This window comes from Daldinia decipiens (genome assembly GCF_022478715.1).
Source record: "Daldinia decipiens strain CBS 113046 unplaced genomic scaffold F4813scaffold_4, whole genome shotgun sequence".
Classification (NCBI taxonomy): domain Eukaryota; kingdom Fungi; phylum Ascomycota; class Sordariomycetes; order Xylariales; family Hypoxylaceae; genus Daldinia; species Daldinia decipiens.
In genome coordinates this window covers 17,486-40,698 of record NW_026054547.1, presented here as the reverse complement: position 1 = coordinate 40,698, position 23,213 = coordinate 17,486, and the positions used below count along the sequence as shown (strand labels likewise).

At 46.2% G+C, this 23,213-nt stretch overlaps 9 protein-coding genes across 9 annotated transcripts; 4 read left to right on the top strand and 5 right to left on the bottom strand.

Moving 5' to 3' along the window:
• Positions 1–527: 527 nt before the first annotated feature.
• Positions 528–3,274, bottom strand: F4813DRAFT_218146 (general substrate transporter). Its single transcript, XM_049239761.1, has 9 exons — positions 2,768–3,274; positions 2,681–2,709; positions 2,523–2,621; positions 1,777–2,443; positions 1,585–1,726; positions 1,426–1,522; positions 1,311–1,375; positions 981–1,133; positions 528–918 (listed from the first exon to the last, which is right to left on the bottom strand). Exons 1-8 carry the CDS (start codon positions 2,832–2,834, stop codon positions 1,007–1,009), a joined length of 1,293 nt encoding a protein of 430 aa, XP_049103077.1. The 5' UTR covers positions 2,835–3,274; the 3' UTR covers positions 528–918; positions 981–1,006.
• Positions 3,275–3,861: 587 nt separating this feature from the next.
• Positions 3,862–4,675, bottom strand: F4813DRAFT_399185 (uncharacterized protein; the record flags this gene model as incomplete). The annotated part of the gene is made up of 2 exons (XM_049248144.1): positions 3,862–4,259; positions 4,312–4,675. The coding sequence occupies 2 exons, from the start codon at positions 4,673–4,675 to the stop codon at positions 3,952–3,954; spliced, it is 672 nt and encodes a 223-aa protein (XP_049103076.1). The 3' UTR covers positions 3,862–3,951.
• Positions 4,676–6,547: 1,872 nt separating this feature from the next.
• F4813DRAFT_218079 (GPR1/FUN34/yaaH family-domain-containing protein) lies at positions 6,548–7,887 on the bottom strand. The gene is made up of 5 exons (XM_049239760.1): positions 7,635–7,887; positions 7,502–7,581; positions 7,362–7,436; positions 6,876–7,269; positions 6,548–6,820 (listed from the first exon to the last, which is right to left on the bottom strand). Exons 1-5 carry the CDS (start codon positions 7,731–7,733, stop codon positions 6,653–6,655), a joined length of 816 nt encoding a protein of 271 aa, XP_049103075.1. The 5' UTR covers positions 7,734–7,887; the 3' UTR covers positions 6,548–6,652.
• Positions 7,888–9,149: 1,262 nt separating this feature from the next.
• Positions 9,150–10,862, bottom strand: F4813DRAFT_346458 (NAD(P)-binding protein). The gene has a single exon (XM_049241848.1). It carries the CDS (start codon positions 10,417–10,419, stop codon positions 9,445–9,447), a length of 975 nt encoding a protein of 324 aa, XP_049103074.1. The 5' UTR covers positions 10,420–10,862; the 3' UTR covers positions 9,150–9,444.
• A 214-nt stretch (positions 10,863–11,076) lies between these two features.
• On the top strand, positions 11,077–13,370 carry F4813DRAFT_346456 (signal recognition particle protein). Its single transcript, XM_049241847.1, has 2 exons — positions 11,077–11,344; positions 11,419–13,370. Exons 1-2 carry the CDS (start codon positions 11,267–11,269, stop codon positions 12,892–12,894), a joined length of 1,554 nt encoding a protein of 517 aa, XP_049103073.1. The 5' UTR covers positions 11,077–11,266; the 3' UTR covers positions 12,895–13,370.
• Positions 13,371–14,514: 1,144 nt separating this feature from the next.
• On the top strand, positions 14,515–16,293 carry F4813DRAFT_399182 (NAD(P)-binding protein). The gene is made up of 5 exons (XM_049248143.1): positions 14,515–15,099; positions 15,164–15,380; positions 15,500–15,596; positions 15,647–15,842; positions 15,900–16,293. Exons 1-5 carry the CDS (start codon positions 14,739–14,741, stop codon positions 16,016–16,018), a joined length of 990 nt encoding a protein of 329 aa, XP_049103072.1. The 5' UTR covers positions 14,515–14,738; the 3' UTR covers positions 16,019–16,293.
• A 340-nt stretch (positions 16,294–16,633) lies between these two features.
• On the top strand, positions 16,634–18,742 carry F4813DRAFT_346450 (acid phosphatase/Vanadium-dependent haloperoxidase). The gene is made up of 2 exons (XM_049241846.1): positions 16,634–17,513; positions 17,743–18,742. The coding sequence occupies exons 1-2, from the start codon at positions 17,337–17,339 to the stop codon at positions 18,673–18,675; spliced, it is 1,110 nt and encodes a 369-aa protein (XP_049103071.1). The 5' UTR covers positions 16,634–17,336; the 3' UTR covers positions 18,676–18,742.
• Positions 18,743–19,186: 444 nt separating this feature from the next.
• On the top strand, positions 19,187–20,447 carry F4813DRAFT_399176 (kinase-like domain-containing protein). Its single transcript, XM_049248142.1, has one exon. It carries the CDS (start codon positions 19,217–19,219, stop codon positions 20,399–20,401), a length of 1,185 nt encoding a protein of 394 aa, XP_049103070.1. The 5' UTR covers positions 19,187–19,216; the 3' UTR covers positions 20,402–20,447.
• Positions 20,448–21,734: 1,287 nt separating this feature from the next.
• F4813DRAFT_399172 (uncharacterized protein) lies at positions 21,735–22,715 on the bottom strand (the record flags this gene model as incomplete). The annotated part of the gene is made up of 1 exon (XM_049248141.1): positions 21,735–22,715. One exon carries the CDS (start codon positions 22,713–22,715, stop codon positions 21,768–21,770), a length of 948 nt encoding a protein of 315 aa, XP_049103069.1. The 3' UTR covers positions 21,735–21,767.
• Positions 22,716–23,213: the final 498 nt, after the last annotated feature.

Genomic DNA, 23,213 nt, shown 5'->3' with positions numbered 1-23,213 from the left:
AGCTTGTATGTATGTCTCTGCTAACCCTTCGTAGTGTTTCATAGGTCGCGCATCGGCAAACCCAGAGATGGCTAAAATAGCCAATAATCGCAAGTAGGCCGCAGCTTGCATGTCTAGGGCTTCTGTTGGTATCTAAGGTGATGTTGTAAGAGAAATTGGGATAGTTGGATAACTCTCGTAGTTTATAACTGCAAATTCGACTTCAACACGGTGATAAACGCCATTAGACTTCATGACAGTTGTCAATGTCGTCGCCGGGTTTATATATTGCAGTCGAGATTTCAGTAACCAGTATCACTGACATCGTGATCCCTCCTTTACATTTCGGCTAAATGCCACGAGGTTACCGGGATGATAGACGCACATGCATCTTAGGAGACAACGACTCATACAGAATGATTGCGATTGGTTCCTAGCCATAGCCGAACTTCAAGTCGGCTCTTTTTCGGAAGAGATTGAGCGGAGGGTAATATAACACCCAACACTGTTCTTTAGGAACAATTCACCTATACCCGATGCCTACATTATTCTAGAAACTTCTCATAACTAGGGGATGAACTATACTAGGAGTATGAGGTTTCGGCACATACTGGGAGCAAAAATAAGTCTCAACTTTCAGGTTACCGTTCATATTTCGATTTGATTCTATCCGGTCTAACCTTTGAATTATTGGGTATCACCATCTGCCAGTTCTAAGAACATTCCATAATTTTCTGCTTCATCCCCTTGAAATGCGGTCGGCCTCTGCCGTCGCGAAGCTTGCCGGCCGTCTCCGCTGGGTCATTTCCTGTCTCCCCAATACGAATATAGATGGATTCTGTATAAACATATAGTCCATATCTTCAAGCGTCCGATTTGAGGTTTCGGGATAAAACAAGAGCACTATTGGGAAATACGAAAAGCAGAACACGGCAAAAACTTTAGGTAGTCAGCATAACCCTCAGGTTACCACATCAAGGCCCGACAAACGAAGTACTTACTTAGGTAAAAGGCCCAATTTAGGTTATCAATGCCTACTTTGGTAAATTGAGTCACCACGAATCCGCCGAGCCAATTTGTGGCTGTGGCAGCTCCCGCTCCTCGAGATCGCCAACCTAGTGAATTTACCTCGGCGCTGTATACCCACGGTACGCCTAATTTATGCAGGCATCCTGTCAGCTTGTAACCCTACAATTTTAGGAGCGTTATCACGTTCGAGCCAGTCAAAGTGATGGAGCCATCACACTTACTACTGAACATTAGCTACTATGTTTCGAGATAATTCTGGAAAGGGGTTCGAAATTAATAATGCGAGATGTTTTCATACGTACCAAGCCCATGTCAAACCAAAAAATACGTGAAAAACAATGAACATCGCAGTGGTTACGTTTCCCATCTATAGCTATGGTAAGCGCGGCTCCAAACTCCAGGGTGGAATAGTCTAACCAGCTTCTTCCCGGAAATATCGAGCTCGCTCGATCTGAGACACAGGGAGGCGATCAGGTGGCATATTCCCATAGCGATAGAGCCGCATAGTAGCATCCTAAGCTTATGTTAACAGTCCGGTTCGAACTCTTGGATAGGTACCTAAGCGTAAATGCATACTTTCGTCGACCAAGAGTATCAATGATAATCACGCTTCCGAATGCCGAAACCAGGTAAACAGTACCGCTGACGGCAGCAATCAATCGGCTCATTTCTTGGCTAAAACCGACATCCTGCGCCAACAGCGTAGGAAGATAAAATCCTGTCGGGATATTAGAGCCATCCAAGAACTAGGCACGGGGAGAGCCGTACCTAACGCGTTTATGCCACTGAACTGCTGCATAAACTGGGTTCCGCAAGACAGTATCAAGCGACGGAAGTTATGTGCCTTGTCGCGGAAGCAGAGGACATCCATGATCGGTGCGCGGTCTTCTCTCTCAAGCTCTATGGCGACTTTAATAGAGCGAAACTCTCCCGTGACGGTATCGTCGTTCGTCGGAATATCCTTCCCGGCGAGTTGGCTAAGAACACTGAGAGCACTCTCCTCCTTGCCAGCTAGTAACAACCATCTAGGCGACTCGGGAACCAGAAGGAGAAGTGGTGCTATCATGAAGAAGTAAACGACTTGAAAAGCGAGAGGAAATCGCCATTGAAATGGTCCATTTTGAGAGTATAAGGCATAGGCTATCCAGTTCGCCAACGCGAACGATGTTACATTAGAAGCGGTACCGATGACGACTAGTTTACCTCGCTGGTGTGATTTCGCACATTCGGATAGGTAGACGGGAGTGGTAGTTGATGTTAATCCTATGCCGAACCCATTTATCAAGCGTCCGATTATCATCTGGGGTAGATGCCACGCGGTGAACTGGAGAATCGCTCCCAGGAAGTTGCACAATAAACCCCAGGCGATGGTTCTTCTTCGTCCGAGTCTATCACCTAGCATAAAAGCCGCCATCGATCCTAGGAAGGCTCCAATCTGTACGAGTTCAGTCTTGTTCGCGCGACGAAAAATCGCTCTGGAATCAAAAGCAAGAAAATATCAGGGCAGTTCTTACGAAGAAGCAACTTGACGTGATGCCTGATATGTTGGCGTCGAGGACCTGAGGAAACTGTTCCTTGAAATTATCGGATACGATAACACCAGCAAAAACGCCCTGTAGCAAGTCAGAACGGACTACCCTGCTTAACCAAGTCCTTGGCATTTAGTAGGTACCTGATCATAGCCGAACCAACAGCTTGAGACTTTGGAGTCACGAATATCAGCCGGGCTCTGCAAATTTTAGACATGCAAATTCCTTACGCGCATCGACGAGCGTGATCATAGCGATCAGCTTATTGCCGTTAATCTGGCTCTTTTGGCGTATCATCTTGGTCGATGATGAAGACGTCTAACGATAATTTCACAGGACAAAAGAACAAACACCAGTGTTAGCTATAACCCGTCATATTTTATTACGCTCTCCAGCATGATAGTGTTGGGACGAGTTTGCTAAATTAGGAAACCCCGAAAGCAACCATTAGGTTTACGCGCCGACGCCGGCTACACCTAACGCGAGTCCGGCCTTGGCATGCGTCCGGATGTCTTTTTTGGAATGCATCGGCTTCAGGTCGCGGTCTAGACGATGTGGAGTTAGCGCAGCTGTCAAATAGATTATCGAGTATGGAAGGCTTATCAACACGAGTGGGTATTTCTCGTTCACCGCATCCAAATACTTCGACGTAAACCGGAGATAGTCTTGTGGGGTATTAGGGGCCCCATGGCCGGTTGTTGAGCTTAACGTATTATGGTACAAGTAAAAATATTACTCAATATCATACCACGGTTCACACCCATGTAGCTATGAAGCCGTAGAGTGGAACTCTAAGCGGAATAGCCCTCTTAAGTTTCTACATAGGTAAACCCCTTCACATGCTTTCGCTTATTCTTACCCACATCAAAACTCAGATATTCAACAGCTAACTCACCTGCACCCCTCCGAATTTATTAGATTTCTCATTCGTTATGATTTTTAGAAATGCTATATAGGTAGCCACCTCTAATCCACGTAGAAGCTGTTCATTCATGATATAGTTATTTGATTCAACTTCGTTTTGACTCAACTTCGTTTTGACTCAACTTCGTTTTGACTCAACTTCGTCCCGCTCGCAGTGAGATCCACATCTCCGGTTGCTCCTAAATTATGGGTCTGCCAGTATCGAATTTTAAGTTTCGGCAAATGCTAATATTGACCGAGATGCGGTCCGGGGACAAGGACCCACTCACCGGAACCCTTATGAAGCCGCACTTAGCCATAGACTTAGCCACAAACCTAACCATAGGCCCCGGGCCGAGACTGGATTCTTTCTCTTCTCAATCCTTTATTATCACCATATTCGTTTCGAGTAGAGGTCATAAATAAATCTACTCAAGGCAACGAGTAAAAATTAAAAGCAACGAGGTTATGCTATGCTCGATAGTACTACTGCTTTCAGCCTGTAGTCAATTTACTGGTTTTGAATAGGGGTAATTAAGTCCTGCAACGACTTGACCGGATCCAGATTCGTCAAGTGTCTAAACCTCAGTGACTCCATTCCCGGGTCTGCTGGAAGCTCAATGTTCCATTGACGCTTAAGTACGTCCCTGATTACGTTGTAGCAAGCACCAATCCGGATTACCTCTACGGAAGGGCCGCTGAAATCTAGCAGCGTAGAACTTCGACCATGAACCCACCACTTCAGCAGCCCGTAGTCGATTACGATATCCGCGATTTCAATGAGCTCCTTATTAATATCATCCACACGGTATTTAGTCCCTATATATCATCCATTAATATCATCAGATCAAAATTTAATCGAAGAACATACCTGTGCCCGACGAATTTGCCGAATTACCCAAGAGTGGGATGTTTTCGGCAAAGGTCAAACTTGTCAGCGCATCCCGGAATGCACCGGCGTTAACTAGGACCGAAAGACTCACGTTCACATCACATGCCTCCATAGTGACAGGATCGATATTCTTGACCATTGGATGATAGCGCTTGTACCGCGCGATGACACCAACCGAAATATCGAGGTCCTGTATCAGATGGTCGGTTATTTCGTGCTGTAGAGGTTCCATGATGTGTATCTCCTTATGAATAGCGTACGACCTGGTTCCAGCATGCCGCTTGTGAGCTCCTCGCTGCTTCGTCAAGAAGACTTTCTCAAGAGACTTGGCATTGGTTGCCATAACGGCATATCCGACATCCGCTGGGCAGATTGCTATACCACCTCCTTTTAGGATCTCACAGACGCGTTTCGCATCTTCTTGTGCGTTAGGACGGCCCGTCGCTAAATGTAGAATATTCTATATGTAAGTAGAGAAGATATTGTTGCAGTGCAATAGATTTTCCACCAGGAATTGTATACCGTTATTTAAGTAAATAGATCGAAGCCGTGACTATCGTCGGCCAGCTAGGTGCTGCACATTTCGTTTATACCCCTGATGGGCTCCTCTTTGTCGTCATCTTATAGTTCTGCAATGTAATGTTCTATACCCTTCTTGTTCACTAGTTCGCTATAAATTACGTGAGACGGAACTAATGCATCGATACGCAAAACTCGGATTTGATGATTGGACTTGAAAAAGATCTACACTATAGATTATTTGTATCTGCGAGCTATTAGAGAGATTCCAAGTTCATTCACTTGTCAGTGTTCGAACGAGTGGTGCTTGTATACGAAACATACTTGCTTACCTGGTATTTGCCCGCGAGCATGCCCGCCTTCGTCAGACCGTCCGCATTTGAGGACCTACAGTTAAGCTGAGAACCTGGATTACATTTCTACGTACATCTAAAGACTTTGCATTAGCATCCCAGCAGATCTTAGACAGCTCTTTATCGTAGTTCTTATGACTTGACCGGCAGTTCAGGCTACCCTTCCAACCCAATCACCGAGCAGCTCCGCACAATACTTTGAGAATAGCTATAACTAGTGTGGAAATTGTCAGGTTTAAAATTAGTCCTCTAACGAAACTTCAAACCACTCCTCCACCTCATCAAGAAGACTGTTATTTTCCCCATTAAGTGATCGCCTGAAAAGCGTGTGGAGAGTGTTTTCGAAACAGTTATGATTCCTGTGCCGCTAATTGCTCTTATGGGTATTGTAAGGCGGAACACCACTTCCCGATATTGGAATGGGGAGTGGGTCGTTATGCTCGCTGACGGCGAATTCACGCTCGAAACCCCCGAGATTTAGCTAGGCATCAATCCCACTCGAATGAGAGGCACTGTTATGGCATCCTACGCGGATTGTCATAAACAGAGCATCCATGCCAACCCGCTTTTCGGTTCCTCAGAAGCTACCAAAATATGTCTATTCTGTCTGGCTTCAACTTCAAAAGGGTATGTTATCAGCGTATACAGGAATCTTGTTCGTCACTGTCGAGTTAGAAAAGGTGTTTAGAACGGATGTACGGCTGAGAAGGCTTAGGTACCGAAATTGTGAAGCGTGCAATTTGAAATTCTCGCTTGACTTTCAGAGGCAGCGGCTGGATATGGAAAGAATTGTACTATGCGCATACATTGACCTCCCTGTGTAAAATATTACCATCTTGGGAGACACTCTCGATTAAACGAAACAGAGACAGAGCAAGCTTCCGTATCTAACATGAAGCGAATGAGTCTAGGCGTGAACAATCAATTATTTATAATATAGTTCTTCCAACACTAAAAAGGCGAGCACACTAATATCGAAGGTGCGAGGAAGTAGAGTGAGAACGGCCTGGACGATATGTTAGCGCTCTGCCTATAAGGATAAATACTCGAGCTGTAACAGTAGATCAACATACGGACGCGCTGAGTATATAGATACTGTCTACAGAGAGTATTTCCAGCACTAGGTGAGCTAAAAATTTAGGATTGTAGCTCCTCTGCCGGGTTATAGAATTCATTTGAAATGAAACTAACCTACATACTAAGGGGTAAGTAAACGCGAGAAATATTGCTTTCGGCATTATATCTAAACCGTTCTTCACACTTCATCTCGCATTTATTCACCTCGATCAGCTATCCAAGGAAACGTCATTCATACAGTAACGAAACAAGCCGAGTTCTTTCAGAGAGCTCAATGTATATGCGGTACCTAGGGAATCTGATAATCGATACTTAAGCATAACAATCGCCATATGGCACTTCTATATTCCCGTTTTCGATCGTCGTATCCATTAATCGCGATGCGCAGCTGCCTCTGCCAGGTCTATATCCGTGCGCGGCCAAAACCGCGTAAGATCGCCAAGAGGGAGATTCAAAGTGATGCGCATCTCTCCAGCCATGATCACGACGCACATATACCAACCTAATGTTGCCACGACGAACAGTAACGCTCCACCAGCCTATGCGGTTAATTAGCTGAGATCTCTATGTCCTACGAACACAAAAAGAACGAACCTTTTGCAACGTTGCTGCTGCCTCGTAGTTACCTGCCGCAAGCTTGAAATACGAGCTAGACAGGATCCAAACTGCCGAAGTGGCACAGGCAAAGATGACGGCAAATACCAGGTTGACCTTGAGCGTGAAAAGGAAGAAAGTAAACAGAGCAAAGCCCCACACGACTAGATATATCCCAAGCACAGCGTTGTACTCTGGTGACATTTGACCGCTAGGGTCACCAGCTGTCGCGTAGGGCTGTCCCAGTTGTAACGTGGGTAGCTGTAGCATACCGAACGATAGCCAGAAGACGGCGTAGAGACCCATGGCCATCATAGGGAAGAAGTTCCCCATGATCCATTCGAAGACCATGGAGACTAGCAGCAGGACGGGACCGACGAAAAAGAATATTCCCCTGGTGATTGGTGGAACGATTTAGCCGCGCTGAACAGATGGCATGCGTTGTGGGGCCGGTAAAATATGGAGGAAGGGGGAGAAAACACTTACACCACAGGCGTTGTTCCCTGAGCTCCTCCCCAGCCCATCAACGTCATGGAGAAGGTAAAGGTCGAGATCACGAATCTAACTGTTTAGTTACCAAAGTGTATCTTCTGACGTGTGTATTTCTAGGACTATGTGGGACTTACCCGACAATGCCAAGAGGCGTCGGATTGGCGAATCGCTTGTTGTAGTCGCCCACCTGAGGAACTTTGGGAGTAAGGTAAAGCTATAATTATGAGCATGTTGAAGTGATGACTTTAGTATTAGGAGGTAGCTTACCTTCTCGAAGAGCTCCGGCGGCATCGTCACGGTCGTATCCGACCGGTTCAGCCCCTTCTCTTCATCGGAATGGGTTAGTATGCCTACTCTGGTCGTCATCTTGACTCGATTTTGGTTCAGTCGTAGCTGAGTTGGATAGAAGAGAGAGGTTGAACGATGTATCCGGGCTTCGGTTTGGATTTTATCTACTCCGAACTCACACAACCTTTAGCGTAGATGGTATCTTGTCCTTTAATAGTTTCTTGGACATTTTATTTACCCCAGATTCGATTAGCCTAGAACGCATCAAAGCTACATCGCCTTGCTGGATGCAGCACTTCTGAACGACCATAACTGCCGGACGTCTCGCATCTATCCAATTAGACATCGAGAAGCGCTTAACCACAGTATTCGTTCCGCGGCGCGTATTCATATCGCATGTAACCATGTCAGTGTCTGCCGAAGCCAAGACATGGCTGCCTTCGAATATGCGAGCCATGGATACAACTCCGGTGCGGGGCTTGGCTGTAAAAAGCAGCTGTCAAGCTTTCTGATGTATGGAAGAGCTACCATTTGCTCCCAGCTCATTTAATCGAATATAATCCAATTATTAGCCAATTGGTTCTCGTATCTATCTCTAAACGCGGAAGGAGATCAAACTGGCCGATAAAGCAACATGCTGGCTGTTACTATGAACGAGGGGCAGTTCAAATACAATTGCCTCGGCGATTGCTTATAGCTAAGACTTGTCTAGATGTTAGCTAGGATCATGACCGAGAGCATGAATTGATTACCTAAATACCTCTATCCAATCCATCACAAGCAGAGAGTCGACCGATAGCTACGGGGTGGTTCGATGCTCTATTAAAATCGGTGTCCGTATGAAGGAATCTCGCTAGGTAGTATTCCGAGAAGTTGCGTTCCGAGAAGTTGCATGCATTGATAACATGGTCAGTTATAATAAGAAAAGCTCTCAGCTATGGCCTTGTTTTTTTAGAGTATTCGTAGTTACAGCTTAGGATGCAGAGGACTGACTAACCCCTAAGTCAGCCAAGCCGAGCTAAGTCCAAGTAGGCATTTGGGGTTCCTCGATGGCCGAGTAATATACTACGTTGAATTTGAAAATAGGTACGCTATAATTTAGCTTCCTGTCTCTCTGCATTGCAGGTCGTATTGCCAACACTTTCACATGTTGAGCAGTTATGATTCCATGTATGTCGTATTCTTATTTTTAAGCCCAATCTTTATTGTAACTCCGAGGAAAAGGTGAAACAAAGAAGATAGCGAAGTGAGGATGGTAAAGAGGGTCCTCGGTGTAAGGATGCGGCATTATGAGGCGAATTAATTGCTACATTCTGGTTCTGATTTACCCATGGAATATTCGCCTTTGGAGTTATTGATTTGCTATATACTGCGCATAGATCCCTTGTTCATTATAAAAAGACTTCAACATAGGCTACCATTGTCGTCAAGTCACACGATCTCGACTCAATGCAAACCTGTTAAATAGCGAAATTTAAACAAATATAGCCGATGGGCATAATAATAAGTTTTAGCATCTAATCCTTACTCTAGCCCCTAATTAGCCGGTGGCCCTTGGGAGAAACGTGCGTGGTAAATGGTAGATTTACCAGGCAGGGGTGTATAATATATGTAGCCTCTAAATGCAGTGTCACGGAATTTAATTAACCGGAAACTAGAATCCCGGATACCCCAGATGTCAGAAGGGAATTTCTGGGGAAGTTTTACAAGGAACTAAAGATTTTTCAATCGAGTTGATATTTTTATTCGTGCGCTCAGCGGTGCTATGAGCAAATCATCCCTTACGCAATTAATACTCGAACTTCTGCTTGACAAGTTCCTCGCTCAGCTTCCACAGCTTCTCAACGTTCTCGGGGTCCGTCGCATATGGAGCGGCTTCGTGAATCTGGCTATTCATCAAGTAAGCCGGCGACTTGGCGGGAATGTCAGGATCTAGAGCTGCGATGAGTGATGTAGCAGCAATTTGCGTATATGTCTTTGATCGGGGAGACTCCCACTCCCAATCTTTACCCGTATTGCGCCTTACGACCCCAGGTATCTCCGCGTAGTCTTCTTGAGTAAGGTGGTTTCCTAACTCGGTGTCGTGGTTGTAGCCCGGATGAGTAGCCGTAGAGGTCACGCCGCGGCTACCGAGTCGTTTATTTAGGCCATAGCTAAATAGAACGTTTGCGGTCTTCGCTTGGCCGTACCCGGTCCAATGATCGTAGGTTTTACCACCCGAGTAGTTCCAGTCGCCGAAGCGGAAGGGGCTAAGAAAAAAGCCGGAGCTAGTGAGATTAACGACTCGTGCTCCATCCGGCTCGGAACCGGCAGCGATCAGTGCGGGTGCGAGCAAGTTCGTTAGTAAGAAGTGACCGACATGGTTGGCTGATAGCTGCAATTCGATGCCCTGTTTATCTAGGGTGTAATTTTTGATAGCCATTACACCGGCACTGTTGATAAGGGCGTTGATCTTGGGTGTTGCTGCCAGTATCTCTTTGGCTGCTCGTCTTACCGACTCATGATCCGTCAAGTCAACTTGAACAAAGGTAGTCCTGATAGAACTATCGATCTCGGCGATCTTCTCCAGTACTGGTTCGACCTTCTTGCCTGTGCGCGAGGCGATTAGAATGTGCGCGGGGGCACCTCTCGCAAGTGAGACGGCTATCTGACTTCCAATACTAGGATGGCCGGCGCCCGTAATAACGAACGTGCGACCTTTGATCTGCGAGGCAAAGGCCTCGACGACCTGTTCGCTGGTCGCTGTCTCGTCGAATACTGGCATATTATGATTTGATTGTTGCCTGTTTGTTGTAAGGTGGTCTCAGGGGTCGAATGTGTTTAGTGAAACTACCATGTTAAGGCTTACTTGCCGATGGGGAAAGAGGCCCTTTATATGTAATATGTCACTCGTAGACATATTTAGGTGTTTCTAACTTACGTACGGAGTTGGAGTGAAAGAGGAGGATTCAAAGATTCTACAAGAAAGGGGTCTATGGAGTATTTCGAGGTGCCTAAAAATGGCCTTGTTGGATTTACCGGACGTAGCGACTTAAAGCCGGTAGCGATTGCGTATCGAGGCTTGTAGTTTAGTCACAATTCTAGAATCCTTCAATACCTTTTATGGCACACGTTGGCTGTTGGTGTAGGTATTAAGTGAATCATCTCGTTCTTGACCCCTTATAATATTTGTCATCTGTTTGATTCGTGATAACTACTGATATAAGGGTTGGAATAGATGTTATATTAGGAAAGGTTTATAATTAGTGGGCGAGGCCCACTAATTTTCAGTATAGCCAGTAATTACGTAATCTCTCCCACACTAAGCCGTACCTAAGCATAGTTTGAGTTTCTACTAAGATAACCTTAACCTGGACACAACGCGGGGCGGAGGATCTCGATTTTCCGAGAATCATGCCCTGTGGGTCCGCAGTCGGTGTTAGCCACTCTGCCACTTGTGCAGTTGGTCAATAGAGTTTAGTGCAATCAGTCATACATAGGTACCTACATTATACTTCGTACATTTCATACATTCATTCCCTTGGACATTCTCATCTTTCGCTACCTCAAGAGCCCTCAACAGCCCTCAAGAGCCCTCAACATCCGCCACGGCTTGATAGCCAACACCTATCATGGTTCTTCAAGATCTTGGCCGCCGCATTAGCGGTGCCCTACACGATGTTACCCGCGCACCTAACCTCGACGAAAAGGTTTGCCCATTCTACTGCGGCGTCGCACCCCGCAATGCGATGTGATGGTGCGAATTCGCTAATATGCATCTCAGGCCTTCAAAGCCATGCTTAACGAGATCTCTGGCGCCCTACTCGAAGCCGACGTTAACGTGCGACTGGTTAGCAAGCTAAAAAACTCGATTAGCACTACAGTCAATTTCAAGGACCTCCCGCCCGGCGTTAATAAGAAACGATTAATCCAAAAAGCCGTCTTCGACGAGTTGGTCAAGCTCGTCGATCCTCATGCCGAACCCTTCAAGCCTAAAAAAGGCAAGTCAAATGTCATCATGTTCGTTGGTCTACAGGGTGCCGGAAAGACGACCACATGTACGAAACTCGCGCGACATTACCAAGCAAGAGGCTTCCGCGCATGCTTGGTCTGTGCCGATACCTTCCGAGCCGGTGCTTTCGACCAGCTGAAGCAGAACGCGACCAAGGCGAAGATCCCATACTACGGTTCCTTAACCGAGACGGACCCGGCAAAGGTCGCTAGGGAGGGAGTGGAGAAGTTCAAGAAAGAACGATTCGAGGTTATCATCGTGGATACTTCCGGACGTCACCGACAGGAATCGGCACTGTTTCAGGAGATGGTGGACATTCAAGAAGCTGTAAAACCAGACGAGACGATCATGGTTCTTGACGCCTCTATCGGTCAGCAAGCCGAAGCGCAGGCAAAGGCTTTCAAGGACGCAGCAGATTTCGGAGCCATCATAATCACCAAGACGGACGGCCACGCGAGTGGAGGTGGTGCTATCTCCGCTGTTGCGGCAACGCATACGCCCATCGTCTTCATCGGCACGGGCGAGCACATGTTAGATTTGGAAAAGTTTGCCCCGCAACAGTTTGTGAATAAGCTACTAGGAATGGGAGACATGGCAGGTTTAGTGGAGCACGTGCAATCTTTGAAGCTCGACCAAAAAGAGACGATCAAGCACATAACGGAAGGCATATTCACGATAAGAGATCTCCGAGACCAGCTCAGCAACATCATGAAAATGGGACCCCTATCCAAGATGGCCGGTATGATTCCCGGCATGTCTAATCTCCCGGGAATGGCAGGTATGGATGACGAGGAGTCTAGCTCTCGGCTAAAACGCATGATCTACATATGCGATAGTATGACCGAGAAAGAGCTCGACTGTGACGGCAAGATGTTCATCGAGCAGCCAACTCGTATGACAAGGGTGGCTCGCGGTAGCGGCGTCAGCGTCAGAGAAGTCGAGGACCTGCTCACCCAGCAGCGGATGATGGCAGGCATGGCTAAGAAGATGGGTGGAAGCATGAAAAATATGCAGAGAGCACAGCAGGCAATGGGAGGAGGAAACAAGGCACAGCAGATGGCCGCCATGCAGAAGCGACTGCAGAGTATGGGCGGTGCTGGTGGCATGCCGGACATGGCAAGCCTTGCGAAGATGTTTGGCGGCGGCGGTGGCGGAGGCGGGTTACCCGGCGGTATGGACATGCAGAAGATGATGGAAAGTATGGGAATGGGTGGTATGATGGGCGGCGGACGAGGCGGCAGGCGGTAACACGGATAGGAATGGACAATTCAATACCAGCGCATTATCGGTACGGTGTCGATTCACAACGTGGGCATTGCATGGCGTTTGGCGGTAAAACTAGTGATATCAATACGAAGATTGGTTTATTGACGACATGCTTCTAGGCGCTTGGAGCCAGTCGGTTGACCTATACGACCCCCCGCCTCTTAGAGATTACTGTATTTCACATGGATCAAAATTGATGGCAATGGTGTTGGTGTCCGGCGCAGTGTATTGATTGCGTAGGAACCCCATATATCCTAGCACCGTGTACGTGTATCTACACCAAGGTTAAATCATCGTGAAGCGCTCTGATCATATCTATGCCTGTAATATGCCAACCTTTTCTCGCACTTGCTAACGGATGTGCGCTCGATATAAGACCGTATCATCATTGCTATACTTCATCGTCCCCGGAAGTCTTGAGTCTGATAAGCCCCGGAGCTTTTGTTCCGGAATTGTTGCCGTGCGCTTCCTCTACTCGCGATGGTAGAACAGTGGTGTAGAGTCCCACGATGTAACGTTTTGGTAAGTTCGGAGAATTGTTGGGTCTAGCCACTTACATTGATACCTTAATAGGCGGGTCAGTGGATATTCCTAATAGTGGGGATGTGATAATCCAAACCCCAAGCACAGACTTGAAGTTATCGTGGGTGACAACGTTGGGAGGAAAACGAATAACAACAATTTACTATAATACAGTAAAAAACCATTCAGTAACTGATCACCATATCAGAGTTGCCCTACCTTGGCTTAATTACGTTACATATCACTATAGTTAATTCCCTTATCGTTTACGAGCTTGCGAGGTATAGAATCATACGCAGTGAATACCATATCTCAGTCACAGGTTTATGTATCCTCCTTCATCCTCACCTTAAAATTCCATACTAGGTATCATAAGTACCCAACCACAAAATCAACTATATGTAACTCGTACCTTTCAACTCGTTCCATGCTGATGACCTGCGTTGACACTGCTAAACTGGTATTATTGGCGGTGTCTAATAGGAGCATTTATTCCGGCAAAATGCCGCACGTTTTTCGACCCATTAGAAACACTCAGCTAGGATCGCTAAGATCAGGTGAAGATCTTCCTAGTCGGCGTACTCCCTGCTACGTACATATCAACCAGTATGGCTTTCGATTGGCTAAGAAGCTCTACCAGCTGTAGGGATCCTATCTGATAGAACCTGGAGAAGGTTCGAATGGGATTTGGTATCCTCCCAGTTTAACGTCATTGACATTCGCTTCCATAGTATTTTGTGTCTGAGCACTTGTATATCGGTTAAGCACCGACACGTTGGTTCTGACAGACCCTGAGACGGGAATAAATGAAAATGGATCCGGTTAGATGGGATTTCAAGAATTGAACAGAATTCCATGCTTCGTCTCTTGTCAGACGTCAGAACTGCGTCTTCGTCTTGACGCAAATCCCGTGGGGGTATCTTCTATGAATGATGATTGGCTGATATACACGGCTTACAGGTTAGCTCGTTAGGCGAGACACAGTCAGGATGGAGATGAAATCTGTTGGAGCCGCTGATCAGTCTCGCTTGGAGTTTGCTCGGGACTTAGGTCCGTTTTAGCAAGACGAAGTTCTGGTGAGAAATGCGTCTGCGCCATTACGCAGATGACATCCGTATTAAAAAGTTGTCATTAGATAGAGCTACGATCACTACACGTTTCCGTATGCGGGCCGTTCTATCTGGCTACTAGACGTCTTAGGACCAAGACTACTTATATCGAACACTCGTAGTTCATGGAAATAAACTGATCTTCGTTCTCATTTACATTCGGCCAAGTCGCTTACTACCTAGGAAACGTATAGCATGTCTATCTGCGCAAGAGCTCTTAGTAGGCGGTGCTCCCGCGTATCGTCCAACTTTGCGAAAATCACTCTCGCCACTGTTCCTACCACGCAAGTTAGACTGATCCATTCATCGAGACCAACTTCGATCGCGCCAACTTCAAGCATCATGGCCGGATTCAGTCGTAAAACCAATACAGTCCCCAAGCCGCCAGACTCAAGGGAAAACCCGACGATTGGAAATGCTCCAAGTCCAAGCGAAAATATCGGCCAGAAGCGATTGGCGGATTTTGACCTCGGCGGCAAAGTGTTTATCGTAACGGGAGGCGCTAGGGGGCTTGGGCTATCGTTGGCAGAGGCGCTGGCTGAGACAGGAGGGGACGGTATGTCTGCGCTTTCGTCTAGAATATCTCTGTAACTTTGATATGCTTATATGATAAACTGCAGTTTACTGTTTTGATCGGGAGCCAGAAGCAGATGAGGGCTGGAACGAAGCGGCAAGGCGAGCTGATAAGTTTGGTGGCTCTCTTCACTACAAGCAGCAAGATGTACAAGATACTGAGGGGCTTGATCGAACTATCGCAGCCGTTGCGGATAGACATAAACGTTTAGATGGCCTCATTGCGGCTGCGGGCGTTCAGCATCTGTCTCCGGCTGTTGAATGGTGTGTTTGAGACCAAACGAAGTAAAGAATAAGCATGCTAATGTCATCGCTAGGACAAGAGACGAGGTAAATTGAATGATGGATATTAACTACACGGGTGTTATGATGACAGCTACGAGCGCAGCCCGTCAGATGTTCAAGTACAAGATCCACGGCAGCATGTGCTTCATCGCAAGCATGTCCGGAAGTGTCGCTAATAAAGGGCTCCTATCACCTGTAAGTAAACCCATATCATCCCCTTCTCGTATAACTAACATGAAATACAGGTATACAACTCTTCAAAAGCTGCAGTTATTCAGTTAGCACGTAATCTCGCCATGGAATTTAGTCCTATTCGAAAAGACGGCACGGGAGGTATCCGGGTGAACTGCATTAGTCCTGGTCACATCTTAACGCCGATGGTTCTCAAGAACTTCGAGGAAGTCCCAGGCCTCCGCGAAACCTGGGAGAAAGAGAACATGAGTATGTGGTCTCTGTATCTTCAGAATGCGTAGTGGTATTTAACGTGAACCTTCATAGTGAGTCGATTAGCAGAGACGACCGAGTTCAAAGGTGCTGCCTTGTTTCTGCTGAGCAATGCTAGCAGTTTCATGACTGGGAACAACCTTGTCATCGACGGTGGCCACACGGCATGGTAGGGCTAACTACCCCATTGGTTAATTATAAGCTATTTTCTTGTCTGGTCTTCATATCGGAGTTTGGCTGGTAATGCCCGGGGTTTATACCAGGAAGCGAACATTTTCGAAAGCTGTGTGTGGAGCGGCTCAGTGTCGAATAAGGGGGCCGAATCCGTTGCGGCGGCTTCGTTGTACATTAGCTACATGTGTTAACGACTTGATGACGGATGAATGATATCCTATAGACTCGTTGGTATACCAATGCATTCATAGAATTGGGAAGCATCTAAGTGGCCGAACTATTTACCCCCTTAAGGTGTGAACCAAGATTGACCCTTGTTAGTGTCGATGGCAGCGTAACCCTCTATTCCGCGTTGTTAGGATATGTGCATAGTATTCCGCTCAAATAAGGACAGAGGCTAAGAAGAAGGATCTTCGTGCTGTGTTTCCAGAATCTAGGCCCTCGATTTAGTGCCCGTCACTACGGCTCAGGGGCCCCTAGTGATCCTCTTGATCGAACTAACGTTATGAAGTTAGTTCAGGTATGCTGCATATCAAGAATTGTGGTTCTAGAATACCTGGTGATATGAGTTTGGTCTGTAATCCACATTGTGTCTAAACCTATGCGACTATATGGTAGTCTATCAAGACTACGGCGAATAATGGTAACCAGACCCAAGGACTAATATGTTCCCCTCGTGATGGCATAGAGGCTACTCTTAAGATGGCCAATTTCCCGATTCGGCAACTAGACAAGCATTTGCCAAGTTGTGCCAAGTTTTGGGCAGTCCATGACGCTCAATTCTGGGGTTGACGAATCAGATCTACCAAACAGATGGAGTCAATATCTACATTTGATACAACACCATGCTCAACTTACCTAACAGACCACGACTCATCGCGATTCTAGGTTTCGATTCGCTAACTCGAAAGTAGATGATTGGACTCGTTTAGCAAGGACGATGTGACCCAGACCGTCTCATCTTTATTTGCATAGCACGGTGCTCGGCTCATCTGCCGAAGCTGAGAATTGGCTGGAGTTGGTCAGTTTTGCGTTGAACTCGTGTCATGGCTCGGAGGGCTTAATCATGACGTCAACTTTTGACATACTACGAAGCCCCTTTACAATCCGTCATGATCCATTTTCAACTGATATTTATATGATCGACCAGGTCAATGTTTACCAACCGTACTACAGTCAAGTCAGTCTTAGCTTCGTATACCATTACTAAAGCCTCATTTGCATCCTCCACACGTTTCGGGCATCCCCTTACCGGGACTCGAATAGGAAGATCTCTCGTACACGCCATATCGCCTACCATATAATAAACCGGCCAGCATGGGCCTCTTCAGCCGTCGTCGTGCCGACGGGACGAATGGTAACGGACATCAGAATGGACATGTTCAAGATAGCGTAGCCTATCCTATGGCGGTCCGTCCGAGTTTTGGTCAGTGGCTTAAGGTCACATGGATCGATATCGTTACGATGGCTTGCATGGGCGCTATAGGGCTTGGTGTATGTTTTCCTGTTCATAATTCCACTTTCCACTGCTATCACAACTATCACAATATGTGTTGAATATGATGTTTTATTGTTTAAGTTACTAGGAGGGAAGATCTAGTTCCTATACCTTACATATGATAACAGTTACAACACCCCATATGGACTAGGCCCATACCAGCTTGGCACTTCTAGATAGCCTCAATCACCAAGTCTTTCCCTTTTCATACTAACGTCTATATAGGTGTACGAAGCGAAACCAGCTCCGACTCGATCGTTCCCAGTAACCTTCTCCGATGGCGAGGTCGTATATCCGCAATTCGCATATCCCCTGCGTAAGGAGATCGTCCCTATCTGGGCAGCAGCCTTACTCGCGGCTTTGGTCCCTATCGTCGTTATTCTTCTCATGCAAATCCGGATCAGATCCTTCTGGGATGTGAGCAATGGTGTTATTGGCCTTCTATACTCGCTCATCACCGCCGCCGTCTTCCAGGTCTTTTTGAAATGGCTTATCGGCGGCTTGCGTCCGCACTTCCTTGCCGTGTGCAAGCCTGATGTAAGCCTCGCTAGCAACGCTCCCGGCGTTAAGGGCGCTGGTTATAACGGGGCTGGCTTCACGAACATCTACTACACTAAAGAGATCTGCACTGGTGACGAGAACGAGATCAATGACTCTCTCGAATCATTCCCGTCAGGTCATAGCACGGCAGCCTTCGCAGGCTTCATCTATCTATCCCTCTATTTGAACGCCAAGTTAAAGGTCTTCTCAAACTACCACCCGGCGATGTGGAAGCTTATTGCGATCTATGCGCCGGTACTGGGGGCTACGCTGATTGCTGGCGCGTTGACGATCGATGAGTTCCACAACTGGTACGATGTCGTGGCGGGCGGCATCATCGGCACCGTTATGGCCTTCTCCGCATACCGTATGTGTTACGCCGCGATTTGGGATTGGCGCTGGAACCACGTTCCCCTTCACCGCGGACAGGCATGTCTATACACTTACGACAGCGCCGAGCTTATGGATGCCCTATGGACACGCAAGGCCGGATGGGGTGCCGGGGCCTCTAATTACGGCGGTAATGCGCAAGGTGCAAGCGGCCATGGCGGTGTGACTGGTTTCCAGCGGAAGCCGGTTGGGGGCGGTACTGCGCGAAGGGGTGAGGATATTGTCTAAATAATCATGGCGTACGCAAACTTAAGTTCATAACATAAACGCATATATACCTGTTAGGGTTTCCCAATCGGAACTTGACATAAAGTTTTACATAGTTCCGGTAGTTATGTGTGTTAATAGTGACAAACCTTTCTAATCACGAACATGATGTAATTAGGGGTCCGTGATTTAGTGTTGGCCTAACATCTACAAATAGCCTTGACTTAGTTTCAATAATGTCCCTTTCGTGATAGTTCTTATAATAACGTGAGAGTTCGTGGTCCGTATTAAACATTGTCATTAATAAAGAACAAAGGATTGTCTCACGGCCAAAGCATCTTATCTATTAAAATCTAATAATAGCTGGACATGTACAAAGCGACCAACATACACAATTGTTTAACCTTAGTTCAAGTGTTGACAACACTACTATATATTCTTAGCCACTCCTTGACAAAGAGTTTGTTCCGATGCACCCCAGTTTCTAGCCCAATCTTTCCATCTTATAAGCCTGGTTTCCCAAGTGGTGTACGAATACTACCCAAATAATCTGTCAGCAAAAATGGCATCACCATATTCTGGATCGTCCACGAATTCCTTAACATCGACGGTTGCGTGGGGTCAAGAGGCATTCGACACGTTCCAGTTCAATGTCCTCTCATTCGCACTAAATAACATTTGGCCTGATGCAATTCTCGACGACATAATAATAGAGAGGCTACGAGGAGGTGGATTCAATCGCATCATTGGGTTAACACGGAAAGGAAGTAGTCGTACGAACTCTGCCGAAGTCCAATATATCATACGGATTCCCCGGTACAAAAATGCACCTGTAGACCGCGATGTGGCTACTTTGGAATTTCTTGAGAGGCATACTAAAATATCAATACCCAATGTCATAACATTCGATAATACCCCAGACAACGAATTAGAGTCTCCCTACATACTCCAGAATCGCATTGCGGGTACTGATGTATTATCGGGCTTTCCTAAGCTTAATCACGCCGAAAAACTAAGATTTGCACATGAACTTGGGAACGTTTTCCGCCAGATCCTAGCCGTAAGAAGCCACAAAGCTGGCTCTTTAGTATTCTCAGACAATGAAGACCTCAAGGCAGAGTTCCGTGTTATACCGTATAGATCCAAAGTTACCAGTTTAGCAGTGCCATACAGCAATACCAAAACGACTACGCAAACAGTACGCGATCTACTATTAAGCAACTTTGAGGATCAAATGGCATATATCTTAGAAAAATTCCCAAAGGCCTCTGTAAAGCTGGGCCTTTTAGACAAGCTTTGCTCCATGGCAGGGGAGTTGGAAGAGAGAGGTTGGTTTAACAATGTTCACTACTGCCTCGCCCATCTGGATCTTGCCCCTCGTAACATATTAATCAACCCAACATCTGATCTAAAGCAACCCATAATATCAGCGGTTCTCGACTGGGACGCCGCCGTATTCGCACCCCAATTTATGGCCTGCGCGCCACCTCTCTGGTTATGGGGTTGGTTAGATGACGAAGATGAAGACGAGCGAACAGCTAATGATGTTCCACCCACGGTAGAAGGACATCAGCTCAAGACAGCATTCGAAAGAGCTGCTGGAAAAGAATATATGCGATTCGCATATCACCCTGCGTATCGGCTAGCAAGGAGGCTAGTTAGGTTTGCAATTGGGGATGGAATACAATCAAATGAAGACTGGAGAGATGCTGAGGAAGTTCTAGAAGAATGGAAGACCATTAGGTAGCTGGAATATCACGATAAAAATATGTATGCATAAATATCATTACGTTAGATAGGTACTTAATATTTCACGGTGCAAAGACATCGCTGTCTACTCTTTAAACCTTCTATTCATGATTCTTACAGCGCGATCAATCCATTTTATCTAACAATGCATGTCTAAAAGCTACGTATATCAATAAGTCATATTGGATGTACAGTTCACTTAATTGTTTTCTCATGCAATTAAGATTGATGTCAAGGTATGGCTCTACTTGATTTACACTATTGATCTTCATCAATTAGAAGTATTTATATCTACGCATGCCAAAGCCAACCTCACTTAAACCGAGCCCTTTGAGTTGCACAGGTTCCTCGTCAGCTTTGTATCCAGCCAAGGCTGCCTCGTGATCTCATACATACCTAGGTAACTAGGGTCTCGAGCCTCAATCCGCACGCCGTCATCCACCTATCGGCGTTTTGCTATAAGGTGTACATTATAGACTAATAAAACATGGTTAATATCCCCTCAAAGTCTCCATTGGGGCCTATAAAAATGTACAGTGCCTATGTTAATCGTAAAGAATGATTGGGGTCCAAAGGAACCCCATTGACTATCTTTATTTGTGAACTAAGAAGATGCCCCTAAAGAGCAGTGAACTATATAGACTCATTTAGCACCTAGTTTAATTATGGCCACGGATTGACGCATATGATATTAAACCTCAAGAGCTTAGAGCAATTTCTATAACGTCTTATACAATGTCCCAGTATGCCTAAACGGGAGCCACAACAACTCATCACTGTCCCGGAAAACGAAAAGGCAACTGTCGTGGCATGGAGCAGATGGGATGGGATATTTCACAGCACATCAAATCTTAGCTAAGTAAGTTACTGCAATCCTGAGGTCTGACTAGCCCAATGTAAGCATTGAGATACAAAGGTAAATCTGGAACTAAGGGAGCATCCCATATTATTAGAACTTCTTTATCAAACAATTACATTTCTTTCTTTCTATCGATTGAAGTTGTAACTGCCAGGCACGAGCCCCGATGCCTCCACAAGACTATCAGCCGCGTAGATGCGTTTTAGTTGTGAGATAAATATCCCCTTTTAAGACTACCATTGCCATGGTGGTTATTCTAATCACATCACGCAAGCAACAAAAGTCTGGTCAGCATAAGTACATCTCAATAGGTGAATAACTAAGTAAATATTAATCTACCTCTATAGAGAGGCCTCATATAATACCAGATGTGCATAAGTCTTCGCAATTTCCCGCTGTAGATAACTCCAATCAACTCCCTCGCTACATGAATCCCTCACCTAGAATGGGACACAGATTTAACTTGCTTCTAGGTAAGAGGCTTTATCATGACCCTCACCTTTTATCACTTCTTCTCAGTGTATCTACCATCGAATCTCGCCCGACCTGGACCGAAGGCTCTACAATCTTGACATAGAATACCTGTAAACGTTGCGTAATCGTGAAAGCTAGAGAAATTAGCCCGGGGAAGAAATCTTCCGCAACCTTTGAGATCCGAAGATGAGCTCCAGCAGATGACCATGTTATGCAGAGGTGTTACCTGTCGCTTTCTGCAGTCCATGCACGTCTCCATCGGGGTATGACTTCTAGGCGACATTCTAAAACTGCTATTTGGGAGTATTCGTGTACAACAGGGACACCATATAGAGACATCATCTGGTATAGTGGAAACGGTTTTGAAATCCGTCGCGAGCATCGCCCATGCTGGTCGCTGATTAGGGAATAGAGTTCGAGGGGTAATTCTGCGACGAGTCGATCGACGAACTGCGGGCTCGTTACCGGCAACCTCGGCAGGCGGAACCATTTCGGAGCGGTACCCAGTTCCACGCGAACCCACGAAGATAACTTGATTCTCGTCCTGTGGAAGTTCAGGTCTGTAAGTCCATCCGCGCAAGAATTCAGGGGTAACAGCCGGGGCATTCGGGTCGAACGATACTCCGATGGGTAGGTTGTTCTCTGTCCACTCGAAATAGTTAATAAAGACTTGAGAATCTGGACTCGACGGAACACTAGATTCTCCTTCCGGTGTCTGTTCTACCGTCTCGTCGCGGTTGGATCGATTGCCTGACACATTGCCAGGATTGGGGTTGTTGTATGTAAAGTTGTCTAATAGGTATTCCATATTCTCCGCCTGGTGATTGTTGCCCGCTATTTGGAAATCCATACCCTCTATAGAGAAGTCAAAATCTCCCAGCTGGTCACCGAAGTCTTCCATTTGGGGATCGAAATCCTCCATTCGGAAGTCAGAATCTCCCCCTACTGGGAGGTTAAAGTTACCCACCCCAAAATCCATGACGATAAACTACGATCAGGCTGTAGGTTCCTAGGTATCGATGGATGTAGATATTAGCTCTGTTCGATTCCAGGCAGAAGAAAGGAGAGGAAACCTAATTCTGTTAATAGATGTTATTCCTATTTCTTGCATTACTTATAAATTCCAGTCAATATTGAATCACGTAGAAGCAGCAAACCGTCGAGTAGAGAGACACCACTGTGTTACGATTTAAACACCAATGATCTCGCCAGCTGGGAACGTCTGTATATCAAATATATTAACGTTGTGAGTCGACAATGGTTGACTTAAACGGATTTCACTCCTGGTATAAGCAAACATCATTGGGGACCCAATTAGCCGCTAGGCGCTGTTGTAGAAATTTTCCACGTTGATGTTGCCAAATAAAATCCACGTGTATTGTCAACTGACTCCGGGACTATCAATGTGGACATTCCCATTATTACTAGGAGATATGTAAATAAATTCATACATTTACTTGAGCTGCCGGTCTACAAG

Excerpts from the sequence above, each read along its gene's own strand:
- F4813DRAFT_218146 (XM_049239761.1), bottom strand. The coding sequence starts at position 2,834 with ATGATACGCCAAAAGAGCCAGATTAACGGCAATAAGCTGATCGCTATG. Across the intron at positions 1,727-1,776 it reads CAGTGGCATAAACGCGTTAG|GATTTTATCTTCCTACGCTG; the intron begins GTACGGCTCTCC and ends ATATCCCGACAG. Across the intron at positions 1,376-1,425 it reads ATATTTCCGGGAAGAAGCTG|ATGGGAAACGTAACCACTGC; the intron begins GTTAGACTATTC and ends CCATAGCTATAG.
- F4813DRAFT_218079 (XM_049239760.1), bottom strand. The coding sequence starts at position 7,733 with ATGACGACCAGAGTAGGCATACTAACCCATTCCGATGAAGAGAAGGGG. Across the intron at positions 7,582-7,634 it reads CGCCGGAGCTCTTCGAGAAG|CTTTACCTTACTCCCAAAGT; the intron begins GTAAGCTACCTC and ends TCATAATTATAG. Across the intron at positions 7,437-7,501 it reads ACGCCTCTTGGCATTGTCGG|ATTCGTGATCTCGACCTTTA; the intron begins GTAAGTCCCACA and ends CTAAACAGTTAG.
- F4813DRAFT_346458 (XM_049241848.1), bottom strand. The coding sequence starts at position 10,419 with ATGCCAGTATTCGACGAGACAGCGACCAGCGAACAGGTCGTCGAGGCC.
- F4813DRAFT_346456 (XM_049241847.1), top strand. The coding sequence starts at position 11,267 with ATGGTTCTTCAAGATCTTGGCCGCCGCATTAGCGGTGCCCTACACGAT. Across the intron at positions 11,345-11,418 it reads CACCTAACCTCGACGAAAAG|GCCTTCAAAGCCATGCTTAA; the intron begins GTTTGCCCATTC and ends TATGCATCTCAG.
- F4813DRAFT_399182 (XM_049248143.1), top strand. The coding sequence starts at position 14,739 with ATGTCTATCTGCGCAAGAGCTCTTAGTAGGCGGTGCTCCCGCGTATCG. Across the intron at positions 15,100-15,163 it reads GGCTGAGACAGGAGGGGACG|TTTACTGTTTTGATCGGGAG; the intron begins GTATGTCTGCGC and ends GATAAACTGCAG. Across the intron at positions 15,381-15,499 it reads CTGTCTCCGGCTGTTGAATG|CGCAGCCCGTCAGATGTTCA; the intron begins GTGTGTTTGAGA and ends GACAGCTACGAG.
- F4813DRAFT_346450 (XM_049241846.1), top strand. The coding sequence starts at position 17,337 with ATGGGCCTCTTCAGCCGTCGTCGTGCCGACGGGACGAATGGTAACGGA. Across the intron at positions 17,514-17,742 it reads TGGGCGCTATAGGGCTTGGT|GTGTACGAAGCGAAACCAGC; the intron begins GTATGTTTTCCT and ends ACGTCTATATAG.
- F4813DRAFT_399176 (XM_049248142.1), top strand. The coding sequence starts at position 19,217 with ATGGCATCACCATATTCTGGATCGTCCACGAATTCCTTAACATCGACG.